The sequence below is a fragment of the Lathamus discolor genome, chromosome 6, assembly GCF_037157495.1.
Source record: "Lathamus discolor isolate bLatDis1 chromosome 6, bLatDis1.hap1, whole genome shotgun sequence".
NCBI lineage: Eukaryota > Metazoa > Chordata > Aves > Psittaciformes > Psittacidae > Lathamus > Lathamus discolor.
The window spans coordinates 21148094-21164637 of NC_088889.1; the positions used below are offsets into that span (position 1 = coordinate 21148094).

Consider the following 16544-nt stretch of genomic DNA (forward strand, 5'->3'; position numbering starts at 1 on the left):
ATACTGATTAGCAGAACTTTATTTTGTTATGTACAAACACAAAGGAACACTTATTTAAGAAAAATCATGTATTGTGGCTACCTTTCAAATTAACAAGGAGCATCTCTGTGCAAAAAGTGGAAGTATATAAAAAAAAAGTAACATAGAAAAGTTACATGGTTCCCTCCCACATACACGATGATTTTTAATACAGCAGCACCTTGTCAAAAGAATCTTGTCATTTGATATACTGATAGTTCTTGTCTGAGTTCCAGTTACTAGACGTGTATTCACAAATATAAATGATGAAGAATTTCAGTGATGAAAAGGTATTATGGCAAAATATTCTTCGTTCTTAGCACAGCTGTTACTTAGACTTTTCTGAACTGATTGCTGTATTATAAAATAATTCATTTATCCTCACCAATACAATCTGATTTATGCAATATTCTGGATGGACTTACTAGGGAAATGGATATGAGGCAAATGGATACAAGGGAAATGGATACCAGAATTTAAGGTCTAAGGGCTTCTGATTTTCAAACCTGAACAGATCATTGCATTTTTACTTTTATAATTTTAATGATTCAAGTGGCTGATGTCTGACTGAACTTTAACTTGTGTTCACTCCTATTTTTAGACTACACTGCCTTATGAAATACCAAGATAAAGAAAAGGGCTGAATTCTTAGCTCTGTGCCAGATACTGAGCTCTTGCTTCATTGAAGAATCTAAATACCGCCTTCATTTCTGGCTGGGTAGTGTAATGGAGAAGAACCTACAGCACATTACATAATGCTGCCAAACAGGACTCATGGGTGTATTATTGATCCTAAACACAAATAAATGGATCAGAAAGAGGCCTCCTACTTCCAGAGGTGCCAACTTGCTGTTCTGAAAGTTACTAGAAAAATATGGCTTACACATTCAGGATGGGAGAATAACAGCTAATGTTTTGTTAAAGGGAAAATCAGACTTGTGCTGAAGTCTTCACCGTAAGCTCACTCTTTAATTTCTCAACCAGTCTGTTTAGCTCACCTATAACATGACTGCATGTGAAGCAACATAAAAGAAAGTCATGTGGCTCTTCCCATATAAGAGTATGACAGCATAGATGAGTTGGTCCACAAATTGTTCAAAAAGTCCTAGAGAACTGCTGACAAACAGCAGGCTTGTTAGCTCTGCTGAGAAAAGGGAATAAGTTTAATAATGTTTTGGAGGTTGCTCTCTCTAGTTAGACAGGACTTTCTCTAAGGACATTGTTAAGAGATGAGAGGTGATGGCAAGAACATCACATGAACTTCTGATTAGGAACAACAGCTTAAAGAGCAGCTCAGACCTGTACGTATCGTGGTACGAGAAGAAAACAGCACCTATGTGCTCAACTGGAAAAGAAGTATTTCTGCAACAAGCTTAATGAAATATTTGGTAGCCTGAGTCTACAGACCTTTTGATTTTTCCTGAGACTGACAGCGAGTGTGTCATTTACACTGTAAGAATTGTAATTCCTCCAAGATCTTTCCCCCAAATTTACTATAGCAAAACAACAATTCAAATGATGAAATAAATAGGACTGAGGGAGTACTATCAGGATAAGCAGTAACCCACTCAATGCAAGCAGCTCTTTAGCAGGTTATCAGCACATCTGGGATATCAGCACATCTGGGTATCAGTACAACCATATCAGGGCTATACTAGTTACTGGGCCAAGGAAACCCCAAACAAGTTTTGTCTGGAGCTGTTGTATGTATTTTGTCCCTGAGCTGATAAAACATATATTAAAAAGTTTTAGGCCAAAATTAATGAAATGTCACTTCTAAATCTGATAAAAACCTGATTGATTACAGCTACACTTAAAAGGCTTATCAAATTAATTTTGCTGCAAAGACTGGTTATTGTGCTAATCGATACTGTATGATTTCTTAGCTCCATTTCTGTTTCTGTACATACCTTTTTGAGGCAGGAATCCTCTTTTTACTCAGAAATAACATGATCTGAGTTTGTACTGCAGCTATCAAAACAGGGTTCTTGTGCATTACTAGTGCTCCTAAGGGACAATCCTCACAAGGACACAAATAATAAATAATACAACTTTTCAGCTGAAACGGAATTTATCAACCACCTCTCTGTATTGCTCTGGCATTTCTCCTCTCTCCATACGATACAATCAACTGAATGAAGTAGCAGAATTACAGGAAGAGATAGCTTGGTGATGAATCAGTCACTGGTCTAACTACAAGAGAAACTGACACCCTTCCCATCAAAGAAATATGCATATGGTATATACAGAGCAGCTCCTGTTGGAGGCAGGGGGAGCTGACTGTTTCCATTTTCCACTGACTTGGATTTCCCCGAGGTCAGAACCTGTGTGAAAAAAGACCAGGATCTGTGGGAGAATAATAGTTACTTAAGCATGTACAGTATTTACTGTCAGAAATTGAAGCTCTTCCATCTCAAAACTACATACAGACATACCACACAAAAGGGGTGGAATCTTCATGTCTTGCAAAAAGGTTTTGAAAACCACAGTAATCGCAGCAAGGATGTTTTCGATCGGGAGTTGGAGTTATCTGTAGTAACTGCGTGAAAACAAACCAGGCTGGGAAAAGCTGTAACGTATTTTCTATGAGGGCTGCTACAGCGTAAGGCTCAAGGCTGGGGACAAAATTAGTGATGATTTAAGCATACAGCGTATTTAATCCTTGTCTCACGTGGGTGGCAGACTTTTAGCCGCACTTTTAAAGTAGCTATCATAAAGGAGCGACTCACTAAGCCTCGGAGGAAACAAAGAACTCGGTGTGGTATTTTGCTCTCCTTACTGGAGTATTTTGAAGCGTTTGTCTCAAAGTAAGGAAGAGTAATTTGGAGGAAGCACAGCAGCGCATTTTCATGTGTAATAGATTTCCATCAAAGCACTTTCCCAGCTCCGAGTTAATAGCTTCATAGCTTTTGCTAAATGTAGGCGTGACGACATTCTGCATTAGCACAACAGAAAAAAATTTGGAGACGTTTCAAGAATGGTCACCACGCAGGAACACGCAGCAACAGGGCTTCCCAAGCCCCGAACTCCTTCTTTCCATGTTTGCCTCCCGCTACTGGGACAGGCTACCCGCCACCTCGGCAGCACCCGCAAGCCGTGACTGACCACCGACTGCGGCCGCTCAGGGCGAGGGGACAGCCCGCCCGGGCGGGTATGTGCGCGGAGGGCGGTCAGCCAGCCAACTGCTGCCGAAATAAGGCTAAAAAACGCTTCAGCCTTCGCTCGCTGCGGGACCTTCCCTCTGCCATAGCGGGACGGCGACAAGCCACCGGCGCTGCGGAGAGGTCTCCTCAGGCGGGCGGCGCCTCATCCCTGGCCCCACCGGGGTCCCGGCGACAGGGCGGACACGGCTCTGCTGCCGTTTGGCACCGACAAGCCGCGGGTGTGGGGGGGACTGGACGGAGAGCGGGGTGTGTGTGGAGAGAGCTGAATTTCTGCCTCCTCGCGACCAAATAAGGGTAAATTCCCCCTCAGCTGGCGCCCGGCTCGGAGATGACCGCAGCGCTGAGGCACACACCAGGAGGCGCGGCCACGCTGCCCCCTTACGCCACTGCCCTGAGGGGGACGAGCAAGTGAGTCGCATAGCGACCACCCGGCCTGCCCCTCCCGGTGGCGGCGGCCCGATCCCCATTGGATAACACTGATGTCAATCACCGGCCCTTCTTCGAATGTCTACGGGAACTTTCTCGCAGCGTTTGCGGCGGGGGCGGGGCTAGTGCCAAGCGCGTGTGGTGATTGGTGGAGGGCTGTGGCGCAGACTGCAAGACGAGACGGATCGAGAAGGACCCGGAAGAAGGGGTTCGTTTGGCAGCGGTACAGCGGGGAGGGAGCCACGGCTCTGATTGGCCAGGGCGTAGGAGGTGGGTGCTCTGCGGTAATTCTCAGAGGCGATTGGCCGCTGGCCACGGGCGGGTGTCCAGATTGGCCATCAGGGTTCTGGCAGGTTCCAGAAGACGGCCCAGCCGGCTATAAAGCGTGCGGCAGCGGCAGCGGGCCGGCACATCGCGCCGCGGAGAGCAGCGAGAGCGGGTGGCGGGAGCTGCGAGCGTGGGTGAGTGGCTGATCAGAGCAACCTGACATCATGTCTGGCAAAGGGCCGGCAATCGGCATCGACCTGGGCACCACGTACTCCTGCGTGGGTGTCTTCCAGCATGGCAAAGTGGAGATCATCGCCAACGACCAAGGGAACCGAACCACACCCAGCTACGTGGCCTTCACCGATACAGAGCGCCTCATCGGTGATGCAGCCAAGAACCAGGTGGCTATGAACCCTACCAACACCATCTTCGATGCTAAGCGTCTCATCGGCCGCAAGTATGATGACCCCACGGTGCAGTCGGATATGAAACACTGGCCCTTCCGCGTGGTGAATGATAGTGGCAAGCCCAAGGTGCAAGTGGAGTACAAAGGTGAGATGAAGACTTTCTTTCCTGAGGAGATCAGTTCTATGGTCCTAACCAAGATGAAGGAGATTGCTGAGGCCTATCTGGGGCGTAAAGTGCAGAATGCCGTCATTACAGTGCCTGCTTATTTCAATGACTCCCAGCGCCAGGCCACCAAAGATGCTGGTACCATCACTGGCCTTAATGTGATGCGTATTATCAATGAGCCCACAGCAGCTGCTATAGCCTATGGCTTGGACAAGAAAGGTACTCGAGCTGGTGAGAAGAATGTGCTCATCTTCGACTTGGGAGGGGGTACTTTCGATGTGTCCATCCTTACCATTGAAGATGGAATCTTTGAGGTTAAGTCCACAGCTGGTGACACCCATCTGGGTGGGGAGGACTTTGACAACCGTATGGTGAACCATTTTGTGGAAGAATTCAAGCGTAAGCACAAGCGTGACATTGCTGGCAACAAGCGTGCAGTGAGGCGGCTGCGTACAGCTTGTGAGAGGGCAAAGCGCACCCTCAGCTCTTCCACACAAGCTAGCATTGAGATTGACTCCCTCTTCGAGGGTATTGACTTCTACACCTCTATTACCCGTGCCCGCTTTGAGGAGCTCAATGCAGATCTCTTCCGTGGCACCCTGGAGCCAGTGGAGAAGGCTCTGCGTGATGCCAAGCTAGACAAGGGCCAGATCCAAGAGATCGTGCTGGTGGGTGGCTCTACCCGTATCCCCAAGATCCAGAAGCTGCTACAGGACTTCTTCAATGGCAAAGAGCTCAACAAGAGCATCAACCCCGATGAGGCCGTTGCTTACGGTGCTGCAGTGCAAGCAGCTATCCTCATGGGAGACAAGTCTGAGAATGTGCAGGATCTGCTGCTGTTGGATGTCACCCCTCTGTCCCTGGGCATTGAGACAGCTGGTGGAGTGATGACTGCTCTCATCAAGCGCAACACCACCATTCCCACCAAACAAACTCAGACCTTCACCACCTATTCAGACAACCAGAGCAGTGTCCTGGTCCAGGTATACGAGGGTGAGAGAGCTATGACGAAGGACAACAACTTGCTGGGCAAGTTTGACCTAACGGGCATCCCTCCAGCGCCCCGTGGAGTCCCCCAGATCGAGGTCACTTTTGATATCGATGCCAATGGTATCCTGAATGTCAGTGCTGTGGACAAGAGCACGGGGAAGGAGAACAAGATCACTATCACCAATGACAAGGGTCGCCTTAGCAAGGATGACATTGACCGTATGGTGCAAGAAGCAGAGAAATACAAAGCAGAGGATGAAGCTAACAGAGATCGGGTGTCTGCCAAGAACTCCCTCGAGTCCTACACTTACAACATGAAACAGACAGTGGAGGATGAGAAACTGAAGGGAAAGATAAGTGACCAGGACAAGCAGAAAGTGCTCGACAAGTGCCGGGAGGTGGTCTCATGGCTCGATCGCAACCAGATGGCTGAGAAGGAAGAGTATGAGCACAAACAGAAAGAGCTGGAGAAACTCTGCAACCCGATAGTCACAAAATTGTACCAGGGGGCTGGAGGTGCTGGGGCAGGTGGCTCCGGTGGCCCAACCATTGAAGAAGTAGATTAAAGAGGACTAAACCATAGACTGGTTAATGGACAGTCACTCCATTCTTTGCTTTGTTTTGTTTTGGTTTTTTTTCTAACCTTTAAGGAAAACGTCCTTGCCGATAACAGAATTTATTCTGTTGGGTGTGTATAAAGGCAGATCTGTCAGCTTGGTTTTGATAAAAGGGAAGGCACGTCCTGCTTTATAAGGTTAGTAATAGACAAGTTTTGTTAATTCAGATACAGCTGTTTGTACTCTGGATATTTGTCTCTGTTTAAGTGTCTCTTCTAAAGTAACCACTTGACTGTTGCAGCTGAGATGTTTCAAGTTATGCATGAGAATCTTTACAGAAGATTAAAAATATATGCCAAATTCAGCTTCTGGAAATTTTGGTAATAAATAAAACTTATTTAAAGCATAAACCTTCCTTCTGTCTGTGAAGGGGCAGTAGTGGGGTAGGTGTGGGAGGGTTGTGTGAGGAAGACCTTCCTGCTGGTATCTGCACTCCCCGAGCTCTTGCACCCGAGAAGGTGCTGGGAGCAGAAAGTGAGTAAAGTGGCTGCCGCGCTGGGATGTGGGGTGGCAGCTCGCTGGAACAGAGTGCAGCCTGGGGAATGCTGGGGGGGGACAAGTTACCCGAAGTAAGGGGGGTGTTCTTGGGCAGGACCTGCTCTTCATCCACAGCTTGTGGTGTGGGCGGCAGGACCCAGCCCGGCTGCTGCAGCCCTGGAAATGCACGGGGAAATGCTGTGTTCCTCTTGCTGAAAGCAAGCAGTGGGGAAATAAGTACAACAAACACAGTCGTGCTTTGCAAAAGCTGGGCTCAGTAAAACAGAAATGGGTTTGTGACCAGCTATTGTGTTGCTACAGAGTTATTTTGGGGTTGCTAGTGTGCAAGCTGAGCATATACTTCACTGAATGTGCTTGTTTTTTTTGTTTGTGGGGTTGGTTTTTCCACCCCTGCCACTCCGTTACAATGCTGCCAAGGACACCCTGAGAGCTGGGAGTGCTGAGCAGAGAGCTGAGACGCTGAACTTGATGGAACAGGCAAAATTTGTAGTAGTTAAACTTGTCTGGCTTTACTACAAATCGTCTCCGGAGCTCTTCATTTGTTTAAGAAAGCAAAAAACATGCAGTGTTTAGACTCTGAGGAGCTGCAAATTAATGAGCTCTAATGGAGGAGTCTGATGACATGCACATTTTTTGACTGGCTTATCCTTTAAGGGAAAAAACCGCAGAGCAGTGGGCAGCTGAAGGCAGTCATCTGCTGTGTTTTGGTTTGTTTGCTCGTAAGTGGGAGTGTTGGGGTGCTGGGAAGCACAGCAGCGCTGCCCTGCTGCCTCCCTGTGCTGCAAGGAAGGGTGAGGACTTAAGTTTCTTCAGCTTGTAGCTGATGTGTATATATGCATATTAAAAGTCTATAAAAATATTTTGCGATAAGAGGCTGACAAGAATAAACTTGATTGGTGTTTAATAGTCATCAGAGATGTAGGACTCTGGTTTACTATATGGATTTTTCTTTGCCTGTTTGCCAGGGCACTGACTGTGGGGTTTTCTTCACTGGCTACTGAAAGGGGCTCCAGTAGCTGCCATGGGGGAGTGTGAGGCTTGTTAAAAGCTTGTATGATCAACTGTTGTCACAAGTGATTCAACCCACTTCAAGTTTATTGAATGGTTCCTAGTGAAATGGCTGTGCCATCGCTAGATCTGAGAAGTCACAGCAACTTCAGCACCTGCTGAGTGCTGCAGTAAAATCTTGACAGGCTATAATGAGGCTGGGTGCTTTTGGTGTTGGTGTGCATGGCATCTTGCTGGCAATCACGCTCTTGATTGCCAGGCTGAGGTATACAGGACCCCTGAGAATGAGGCGATAGAATGAGTTTTAAATTTTACTTCTTTTTTTAGGAACTAATAGGTATATATGCTTATGAATAGAGTAGCTGATCTGTAAGTGAAAAGCTGTTGCTGCAAACTGTCATGCTTTGCTAGATACACTCTTCCTGACTGAAACCCTACTACTGTGGGGCAGTAGTAAGGATTAGGTAGCATTCATGTTTGTTGAAAATGTAGGTGAACCTTTTTTTCTACTAACTGACTGGTAATTGCCCTTGCCACATAGTTTCCTTTACTTTTCAGCCCTTGCTGTGCATTCCTCAGCATTGCTACCTAGTTATTAAATGCAATTTTTTGTTGTTTTTCCCAAATGTCTGTTTAAGTATGTTGCAGAACTGCTGTAGCTAAATGCACACAGCAGATGGTTTGTTACAAGCCTGTGCTGTCATCTGTCCTTTCTCTCAGCTTGGCCACTGCTGCTCTGTGCCCTTTGGTGGTGGGGCAGGCAGGGAGCAACAGAGACCACAGAAGTGTAGTACCTGTCCAGATGGTTAAAATACCCCAGGGGCTGAGGGCATGAGCAGGTTAACACTGGAGTAATAGTGTGCATACGTATATATGTGTGTGCATATATATATATATATTTATTTATTTATCTTCCCCTTGGAAAGGGATATTTTTTGGTGTGGACACACCTGGACTGTGTGTGAGATACGTGAAAGATGAGAAAATTCTGCTGACTTACATGACTGGAAAAGGATTTAAGTCCTGAGGCACAAAGTAGCCTTTCAAATATGTGAACAAGCCCCCAGAATGCAAGTGGCAGGAAACTTGAAGGGCTCAGAGCTAGATTCCTTGCATTCATTCACTCAGTTTATAAAACAAAGAATAACTCTGAATTGATTTTCAGTATATTGTACTTACCATAGCGTGAGCTCTGATCCTATTAGTCGAAACTTCCCATAGACTCTGGTGGGACTACATTTGCCCCCCCCCCCCCCCCAGTTTTCTTAAAGAAATAAAGTAAATGTCAGAGGGGAAAATGCTGCTCCTCATTTGCAAATAGCTGTATTTGGTGAGTACATGTAGTTCTGGGCAGCAGTTGCACATTGCAAATTAATTTGGCAAAGCCAGGAAAATAATCTTGTCTAAAATCTGCAGTTTCATTGCTTCCGTGCTCCGCGTCTCTCATCCTTTGTACTGTCCTGACTCACCAGGAAAGCCAGCGTCTTCTGTCAAAACCATGGGCCTGAGTTTCTGAACTTGCTTACTTAAACAGGGCTGTGCAAAGGGCCAAGCCCATAGGAAGGATATAGAGTGATTATAACTTTGTAACTCCTTATATTTGTTGATCGAGTTTGTACGGATGGTATTATTTCATATAGAAGAACACCTGTAGCATTAATACTGGAGAATTTAGTCACCCAAATTAAAATCTTAGGCGCCTTAACGCCTTACTTATGGTGCATCCAGGTGTGGAGCAATGCAAAGCAATCACTCCTGTGTGTGATGCAGGTCACCCTGCAATTCCCTACCCTCGCTTTGCAGGGGAATGGGAAGAGCCAGAAAAAGACAAAGCCCAAAAGCATTACTGCAGCAACGTGCCATGTGAGAGGCTTTGGAGGGAGCTGAGGACAAGAGAGGTGTCTGGGGGCAACCCACCCGGGAGCTGGAACGCTGAAACGTGTTTGGGCAGGCTGTGTCCAGCCAGCCAGCTGGGTGAGTCAGCCCCGTGCCCTGCCGCCTCCAGAGCATCTGTTTGAAGTTTGCACACAGGACTTAGCAGACAGGCTGCAGCCCTGCTCATCCCTTGTGATACTATCTCAAGGGCAGGAATGAATATATCCTGGCAGCCTTCCTTTTATCTCTCGGGAGAAATGGCATAGGGCCCTGCAGGCTGGGCAGCCTTTCTCTTGGGAGCTGCCTGTCATTTATTTGAGAGGTTCTCCTTGAAGGGTTGGGGCACTGTGGGGCACAGCCACGGGGTGACAACTTTGAAGGAGATGTGGCATCTTAGTACTACACCAGAAATTTTGTCTTCTCCATTGTGAGCCACTCCAAGAGACACATATGAGGAACAGCAAAAAAGAAAGGAAATGTTCAGGGAATTCATGTTTCCAGTCTCTGCACTTATGCTAAATGCAAGGCATCATCAAAAGCGTGTCCTTACACTCACAGTTAGGACATGATATATTTTAAAGTTCTTTTTTTTCAGTCTTGTCAGTGCATTGCATTTCAAGGTCTACTTATTTAAAAGGTGTTCCAGGTCTCCTCTTTTGCCTTCTTCCTGCCATAAGTTTCCCTTACTGTGTCCCTTTAGAAAGCACACAGTGGTCTAATCTTTGCCTACATCACAGCCACTGTACCTTGGCACATGGGAATTCTATGATATTAAACCAGCAAAGCTTGTGGATGCTCTTACTGCAGCAAAATTATGCTCTGCAGTTGTTCATCACAAGAAAGTTATAACCCCTCCCTAACCCGCAGCAAAACAAGTTATGCTAGTAAAGCTGCTTTAGCACACCTATGTGGGTCAGGTATCACATCTCTCCTCCACTCTCATCCACATACTTATGCAGGCAGAAGCCTATAGCATAGACCTGCCTCCAGAGTAGATTTTGCTTGCAGCAGCACGGTGATTATATAGTTGGGCAGGCCAGCATTTCCAGATGCAACAACATATTTCATTTCCACATATGAAGCAGCAGTATTAAAAACCCCTGATCCACCCTTGCATGACCCATTTGCCTTTACTCTCTCCTGCATCAGTAGGGTGTAGACACAGACAAGCTGGTTCCTCTTGTCATCCCAATAACAGCATGAGCCAGGAATTTCAAAGAGGGGGTGAATTTTCCTTTAAGAGCCAACATGTTTCGTGTAGTCTTTCTTTTAAGGAAAATCAATAGCAGTATAGGAAATTTTTTTCCTTTGCTATTGCTGAAGACACTCTCCCATCATTCAGGACTTGGTTTAGTGTGTGTTGGCCAGCACAAAGTTGACAGATCGCTGTTATATCCTGGACCAAGCAGTGTAAGGTCATTCTTGCTTCTGCTTAGGTAACAATTAGCATCACCTGTACCCTGTCTGTTGGAGCAGTTCAAAATTTTGCTGCTCCAGATGATTGCAGGTCAGCAGTTAAAAAATCTATTTTTAATAGGATTGAAGAACAAAAAGACTTCTAGCAGTGCCAGTGCTATCTGTTTCAGGCAGCACTCTGGATGAAAAAATGGATTTAGGGTCTTGGTTGTCCTGCTATTCACTGGAAAGCATAATGAAATATTTAAAGTCAACCCCTGTACGAGCTGTTGCGTGGCTGAACTGACACTCTAGCAATCACGTCATAGCTGAACACAGCATTATTTTTTTTCCAGGCTGTATCTAAAAATGTAAGCTTATTTCTATCAAAACCACATTTATCTCTCATTTGGCAGAATCCTTTTCCTGCTGCAGATCTCATTCACAACATGTTTGCAAATGTACCAACACAGTCTGGTTAAAGAGAACTCATGCTAGTAAGTCCTTAGTCCTATCCCCAGCACTGCAGGTGGAGGCTAACTAAACTAAATATTCTAATAAGCCGATAAGTCCGGTAAGAAATTAAAAGTGAAGGAGTTCCATGCAAAAACTACCTTCAAAGCTTATGGAGTTGAATAGAGAAGATCTTGCCTATAGTACTTCTATATTAATTTTCACTTGTTTTCCTAATTCTGTAGCATGTAGATGGTTATTATATCCTACAGCAGAACTAGAAAATAGGCTATGACATTTTTGTTAAGCTCCATAGATTTCTGAGTACCTCAGAATACAGAATCAAAAGTTTTGAAAATACCTACTGAGTATGAGGTACATTCGAATACTTTGGCCTTTCTATTAGAGGCATGTTAATAACAAAAGGTTGATTACTGGGGGCACAAGGCAAATGCCTAGCTGTATGAAAACAGCTGACAACTGCTAATGTTCAGTAATCTCATCTGATAAAACAATGCACAGGGAGTAATTGCATGAGGATTTCAGTAAAAGAATGTGCAGCTGGTTTTTCTGGCTTTCCAAAAGCAGCCTGCGTTCCCATAAGCGGTGCTAGGCAATCTCTGCCTCCTGATTTCCCTTAGACCTGGGCTCTGTAGCTATTGCTGCCTTTGCCTATCAAACACCTTTAGGCAGTTGGTGGCTGTGGATGTAGCCACCACTGAACGCGGCAGATAGCCAGGCCACAGGGCTCTGAATCTGTGGCAAGGCTAGTGCCGGTGTCCCAGAAGACAGGATGTGAGGTGGACACAGTATCTCTCCAGGACTTACAGTGCAGCTGTCTAACTACCCTTTGCTGTGCATGGTCCAAGGAATGGGACTGGAATGCAGCAGTGCTGATAAGTGAAAACGGTGCAAATTGCTGAAACCAAGAAATTTTGAGTTTCAATTTTGCACAAATCTGAAGTGAAAAAACATACCGGTGTTCCTGGTATCATGCCTGAGGACATTATTTATTCCATTCATATAGCATGATCCTGTTTCTAATGCGCAGGCAGAAATACTTGGCAGGTAAATGGAGTAGTCATGGACTAAGAATTAGTTACTGTGAAATTGAATTCTGCACTTGTGTTTCTAATACAAACAGTAGTGCGCACACACAGAGCCTAATATGCCCAGAGAAACCAGGCCTGTCATTTAACTGACCCTGGGAAAAGAGGAGGAAATTAATGCGGTGGGTATGGAAGACAGACCTGACCCAGCAAGAAGAAACGAGGCAGAAAAGAAGTGAATGGCTGGATGGTGAGTCAGTGATAATTTTGTTGAGTTTATTCATGTGTTTATTTTCTGGGTGTGATATCCAACTGAAACATCAGATATACTTACAGAATGGATGTATTCACGTACTGTTGAGTGTTCCCAGCTACTGGGATGCACATGGACACACAAACATGACAACATTAAAAGAAGCTTATTACGGCTGCAAGGTCAGTTGCTCAGAATTATGACCATCAGAACAAGCTGATTTCTTGCTTGCTTTGTGCTTGTGCTTTAGAACCCAGTTTTTAATTATGCAGTAACAGTTTCTTTTTCTTTTTTTTCCTTCTGTAGGGCACCTGCCTCAGACAGTGCACACAATGGGCAGCGTGTGCTCAAAGAGAGTAATACTTCCCAGTACAATTTACACCCTATTTTCTGTGTGCTTTCCAGCCTCGGCTCTGGAGAAGAATTATCGCTTAGGAGGTTGCCTGTGGAGGTCATCACCATTACATCTCAAGTGCTTCACAATATTATCAGTTCAGTTTTCACCCCTGAGATGTGCATAATTCCCACAGAAAGACGGTGATAAAACAAATCAGCAAAAGCCAGCTGCCACGTGTCTATTACATGATCTTCCCTGGAGATGACAAGGAGCTTTTTTTCAGACAGCTTAGTATTAAATGCTTTTTAAGGCTGTTCAAAGCAGAGTTCCCATTGGCTTCTGTCACAGCTGTGGATACTGAGTCCTGCATTTCAGAATTCCACGAAGCCAAGCCATTTGCTCAGAAAGAAAAGAGCATGCAAATAATGGTCATTAGGGTTGAATGCAGGTTGGAGTGATTTGCCTGGCATTCTGTGACTGAAGCCCATGTGGAAATCAGTTTCCATGTAGCCTTCAACTGCTTCAACTTTTATACCTTGATTCCACTTCTAATCTTCTGGCTCACTCCTTTTACAGCTTCCAACTCTTGCAACAGCTGAAGCAGGGATCCAGCAGACACTAATCTTCTTTGCCACACAATGCCAAGCTTCTAGTTCTTTTTCAAGACTGATACCCATTTGGGCAGTCAGCATGGGTGGGATGCTTGATGCTCACCTCTGCAGCCTTAGCTCATGAAATACTTGGGCTGTTCTGTTCTCCTCCAGCAAACACTTGGTGAAGGGTAGTACAGTGCTGCTTCTGAGTATCCCAAGTCTCCTGCCCTGGTAATTCAGTCAGTCTTGGGGTTCCCCCTGAAACTGTTGCCTGTCCTAGTCCGTGTGCTGGGCCAGAGCCAATTCTGTCCCACTCTCCATAAATTCCTGCTGGATTTGTCTTAATTTTGCCCTGGTTCACCTGTCTGCTGCCCTGATTCCCAGGCCTTCGCTGCCTGCCTAGTCAGCTCTGTCTTTAGCTCTCAGCCCCAGCCTTTTCCTTCACAGTTGCTCCCCCTGTAGGTAGTTCTGAGTCTTAGTTTCTCCGTATCTTTAGTCTGGGCTTTTTGTGACAATTTTCTCCCAACATTAGCACAGGTGAAGGCTTGTCTCCCCTGCCTCCTGTGCTGTGAATGTTAGCCTAGGTAGCCCAAGTATCTGCAACTCCGCCGTTACTTTTGCCAGTCCTTTTGGCACGACTTCTACTGGAGCCAAGATAGGATAATGGTCTCCTGAGGCTGATGACAGCCCTACTCTACACAAATGAGTCAACAAGCTACCAGTTCCATACCTCCCCCTTTCCCCTGGTGGGGAGCCTATTTCTATAGTGCTGCCTGGCTGCCATGGGTGAGATCTGAGGTCGTTTCTAAACCTGCTTCTCTCATCCTCTTAAATATGTAACTTGGCTGCCAAGTCATGGATATGTACTTGGCAGCCTGCAATAGCAACTGGAAACAAAACATACACAATACAACTGGCAAAAAAAAAAAAAAAAAGAAAAAAAGAAAAGGAAGAGATGAGATGGCTGTAGAGGACAGAGCCAGAGCTGAATTTTCAGGCTGATCTGAGATTTTTGCTTATCTATCCATGGGCTGACTCTGTTTGCATGAATAAACCTTTAAAGAGTACCTGTAGGAGAATAGTTGCAGTGTTCGGAGGGCTGTGGAAATGGGGGTAAGTTAGGGACAAGTTATTTTAAAGAAATTTTCTTTCCCCATTTGTTATTCCATGTGATCATGAACATCTCAGAAACTATTGCAAAAATGAATGCCAACTTTAAGAGCCGAAAGCACACAATATGTTCCTTCTGTCTTACTGAACTGACTTATCTAAAAGTCTTAGGTCAGGTATCTTCATCTCTTCAAAGTATATACTGGCCTAGTGCAGCTATACTAACAACATTTTCCTAGATTATGGCTGGTTTTCACCTTATAGCTGACCCGATGTACTGAAAAGTGTGGTCCTCCCCCCTGTCCCCTTGTCTTTATCTGCATCAATGCTGGCCCTTCTTTGACTCCACCATGAACTGATGTAAAATGCTAACTCAGCACAAAGCTTCTTATTTATTTTTGCTGGATTACTATTTTTGACAGTGTAGGGAGCCGCCTTGCTGCAGGGACAGAGAAGATAAAGAATCAACACAAGATAAATGTTGTAAAAATTGATGGGAGGGAGCAAGAATGCCTCTTCCATCAACAACTAGCTATTAGGCTGGCTTAGCTGTAACGTGAAGCCTCCCTCCTCACGGGGACTTGACTTCTATTGGCAAAAAGTGCTTTTGTCCCTATAACTTGTACTAATTTTGGGTGCAATCTAAGCAGTACCAGTTATATATAACACTGACCCACTGTGAATGACTAGTATGAGAGATTCTCTGCTTGCAAAAGCAAGTGCTTCATAATATCCCAAAGATCAAAACCTCTCCCTCAAAAGCGATCTGCCATAGCGTATGGGAATTATTTCTAGGGGCAACTTGAGCCGGTTGCTTGTGTTGGGACCTAGGTCATGTCACAGACTTGGGACGCTGTAGATATACTTTTGAATCTTGTAAAGTCTGAAACTAAAGTATGTTTAACATTCAGAGTGCTGTACAGACATCAATGCCCATAGCAGAGGGGCCAGGCACAGCTGCCTTCACTGCTGCTGGTCCTGGGCCAGCAACCAGGAAAACCTCTGCAGCTCCCACCCCTCAAAAACACAGTGAGCCCAGTGAGTGGCTGTGGAGATGCTATATTGCATGGAAAGTGCTTAATTCGCCTGTTTGGACTAAAATGTCACCCAAGGAAGCTGCTTAGCAGAGCTGGGAGGGAGCAAAGCACACAGACTGTGAATCCCAGCAAACAGAGCAGGCTGAAGGGGGACTTGTGTGTTGGGATCTGTGGTTCCTAGGGGACAGGAGGCTGTCACCAGGATACTGCCAGAAACAGTGCCTGCCTTGCCCCTTGCTCTGGTGGTCTTCCAGCCAAGCACCATGCTACCTGTGAGTCTCCCCAACTTTCCCAGCTCCATCTTGTTGCTGCCATTCATGTTTGCCTCTGCAGCAGATCCTGGGGCACATGGGAGGGCTGCATGGGGTGGGCAGGGCAGGGACCTGTCCCACTGCTCCAGCCAGGGAGCACAGCAGCTGGGGACAGTCATTCAGCCATTCGTAATAGTGAGAAGCAGCTGAGCTGTATTTTGAAGACACAGGAGTGGTATTTTCTCCTTCTTGTGATGTGCTGGTAGGCCTTGCTATGCTGTGCTACCACCTTTTCTGTTTTTCCTTCGTGGTTCATAATCCCTTGTGTGTAACATAAAGGTACAGCACCTGCACGGCCCTTTTCATCCAAGAGTTGTAAACCAGTATTAGAGAACTGGAACTGAAGGCTAGAACAGACAAGTTCAAATAACCACTTTTTGTCAAAGGATTAGAGCCATAGTTTCCTAATATTCATCTCTGTGGTCTAACCATTACACAGATTGCTGGCTGCGGAGGTGAAATTATTCTGGTGTCCCATATCCACCACTCTGCTACCAAATTAGATTGAGCAAGGATTGTGAGAGCCTCGTGGCTGGCTGGCTGAATGGTACCTGGCAGAAAGACTTAGAA

The 16544-nt window shown here is 45.7% G+C and overlaps 1 protein-coding gene across 1 annotated transcript; it reads left to right on the forward strand.

Moving 5' to 3' along the window:
• Positions 1–3956: 3956 nt before the first annotated feature.
• Positions 3957–6405, forward strand: HSPA2 (heat shock protein family A (Hsp70) member 2). Its single transcript, XM_065685474.1, has one exon. The coding sequence runs from the start codon at positions 4100–4102 to the stop codon at positions 6002–6004; it is 1905 nt and encodes a 634-aa protein (XP_065541546.1). The 5' UTR covers positions 3957–4099; the 3' UTR covers positions 6005–6405.
• The last annotated feature ends 10139 nt before the right edge of the window (positions 6406–16544 follow it).

Bases quoted from the DNA above. Each gene is read 5' to 3' on its own strand.
- HSPA2 (XM_065685474.1), top strand. From the start codon at position 4,100: ATGTCTGGCAAAGGGCCGGCAATCGGCATCGACCTGGGCACCACGTAC.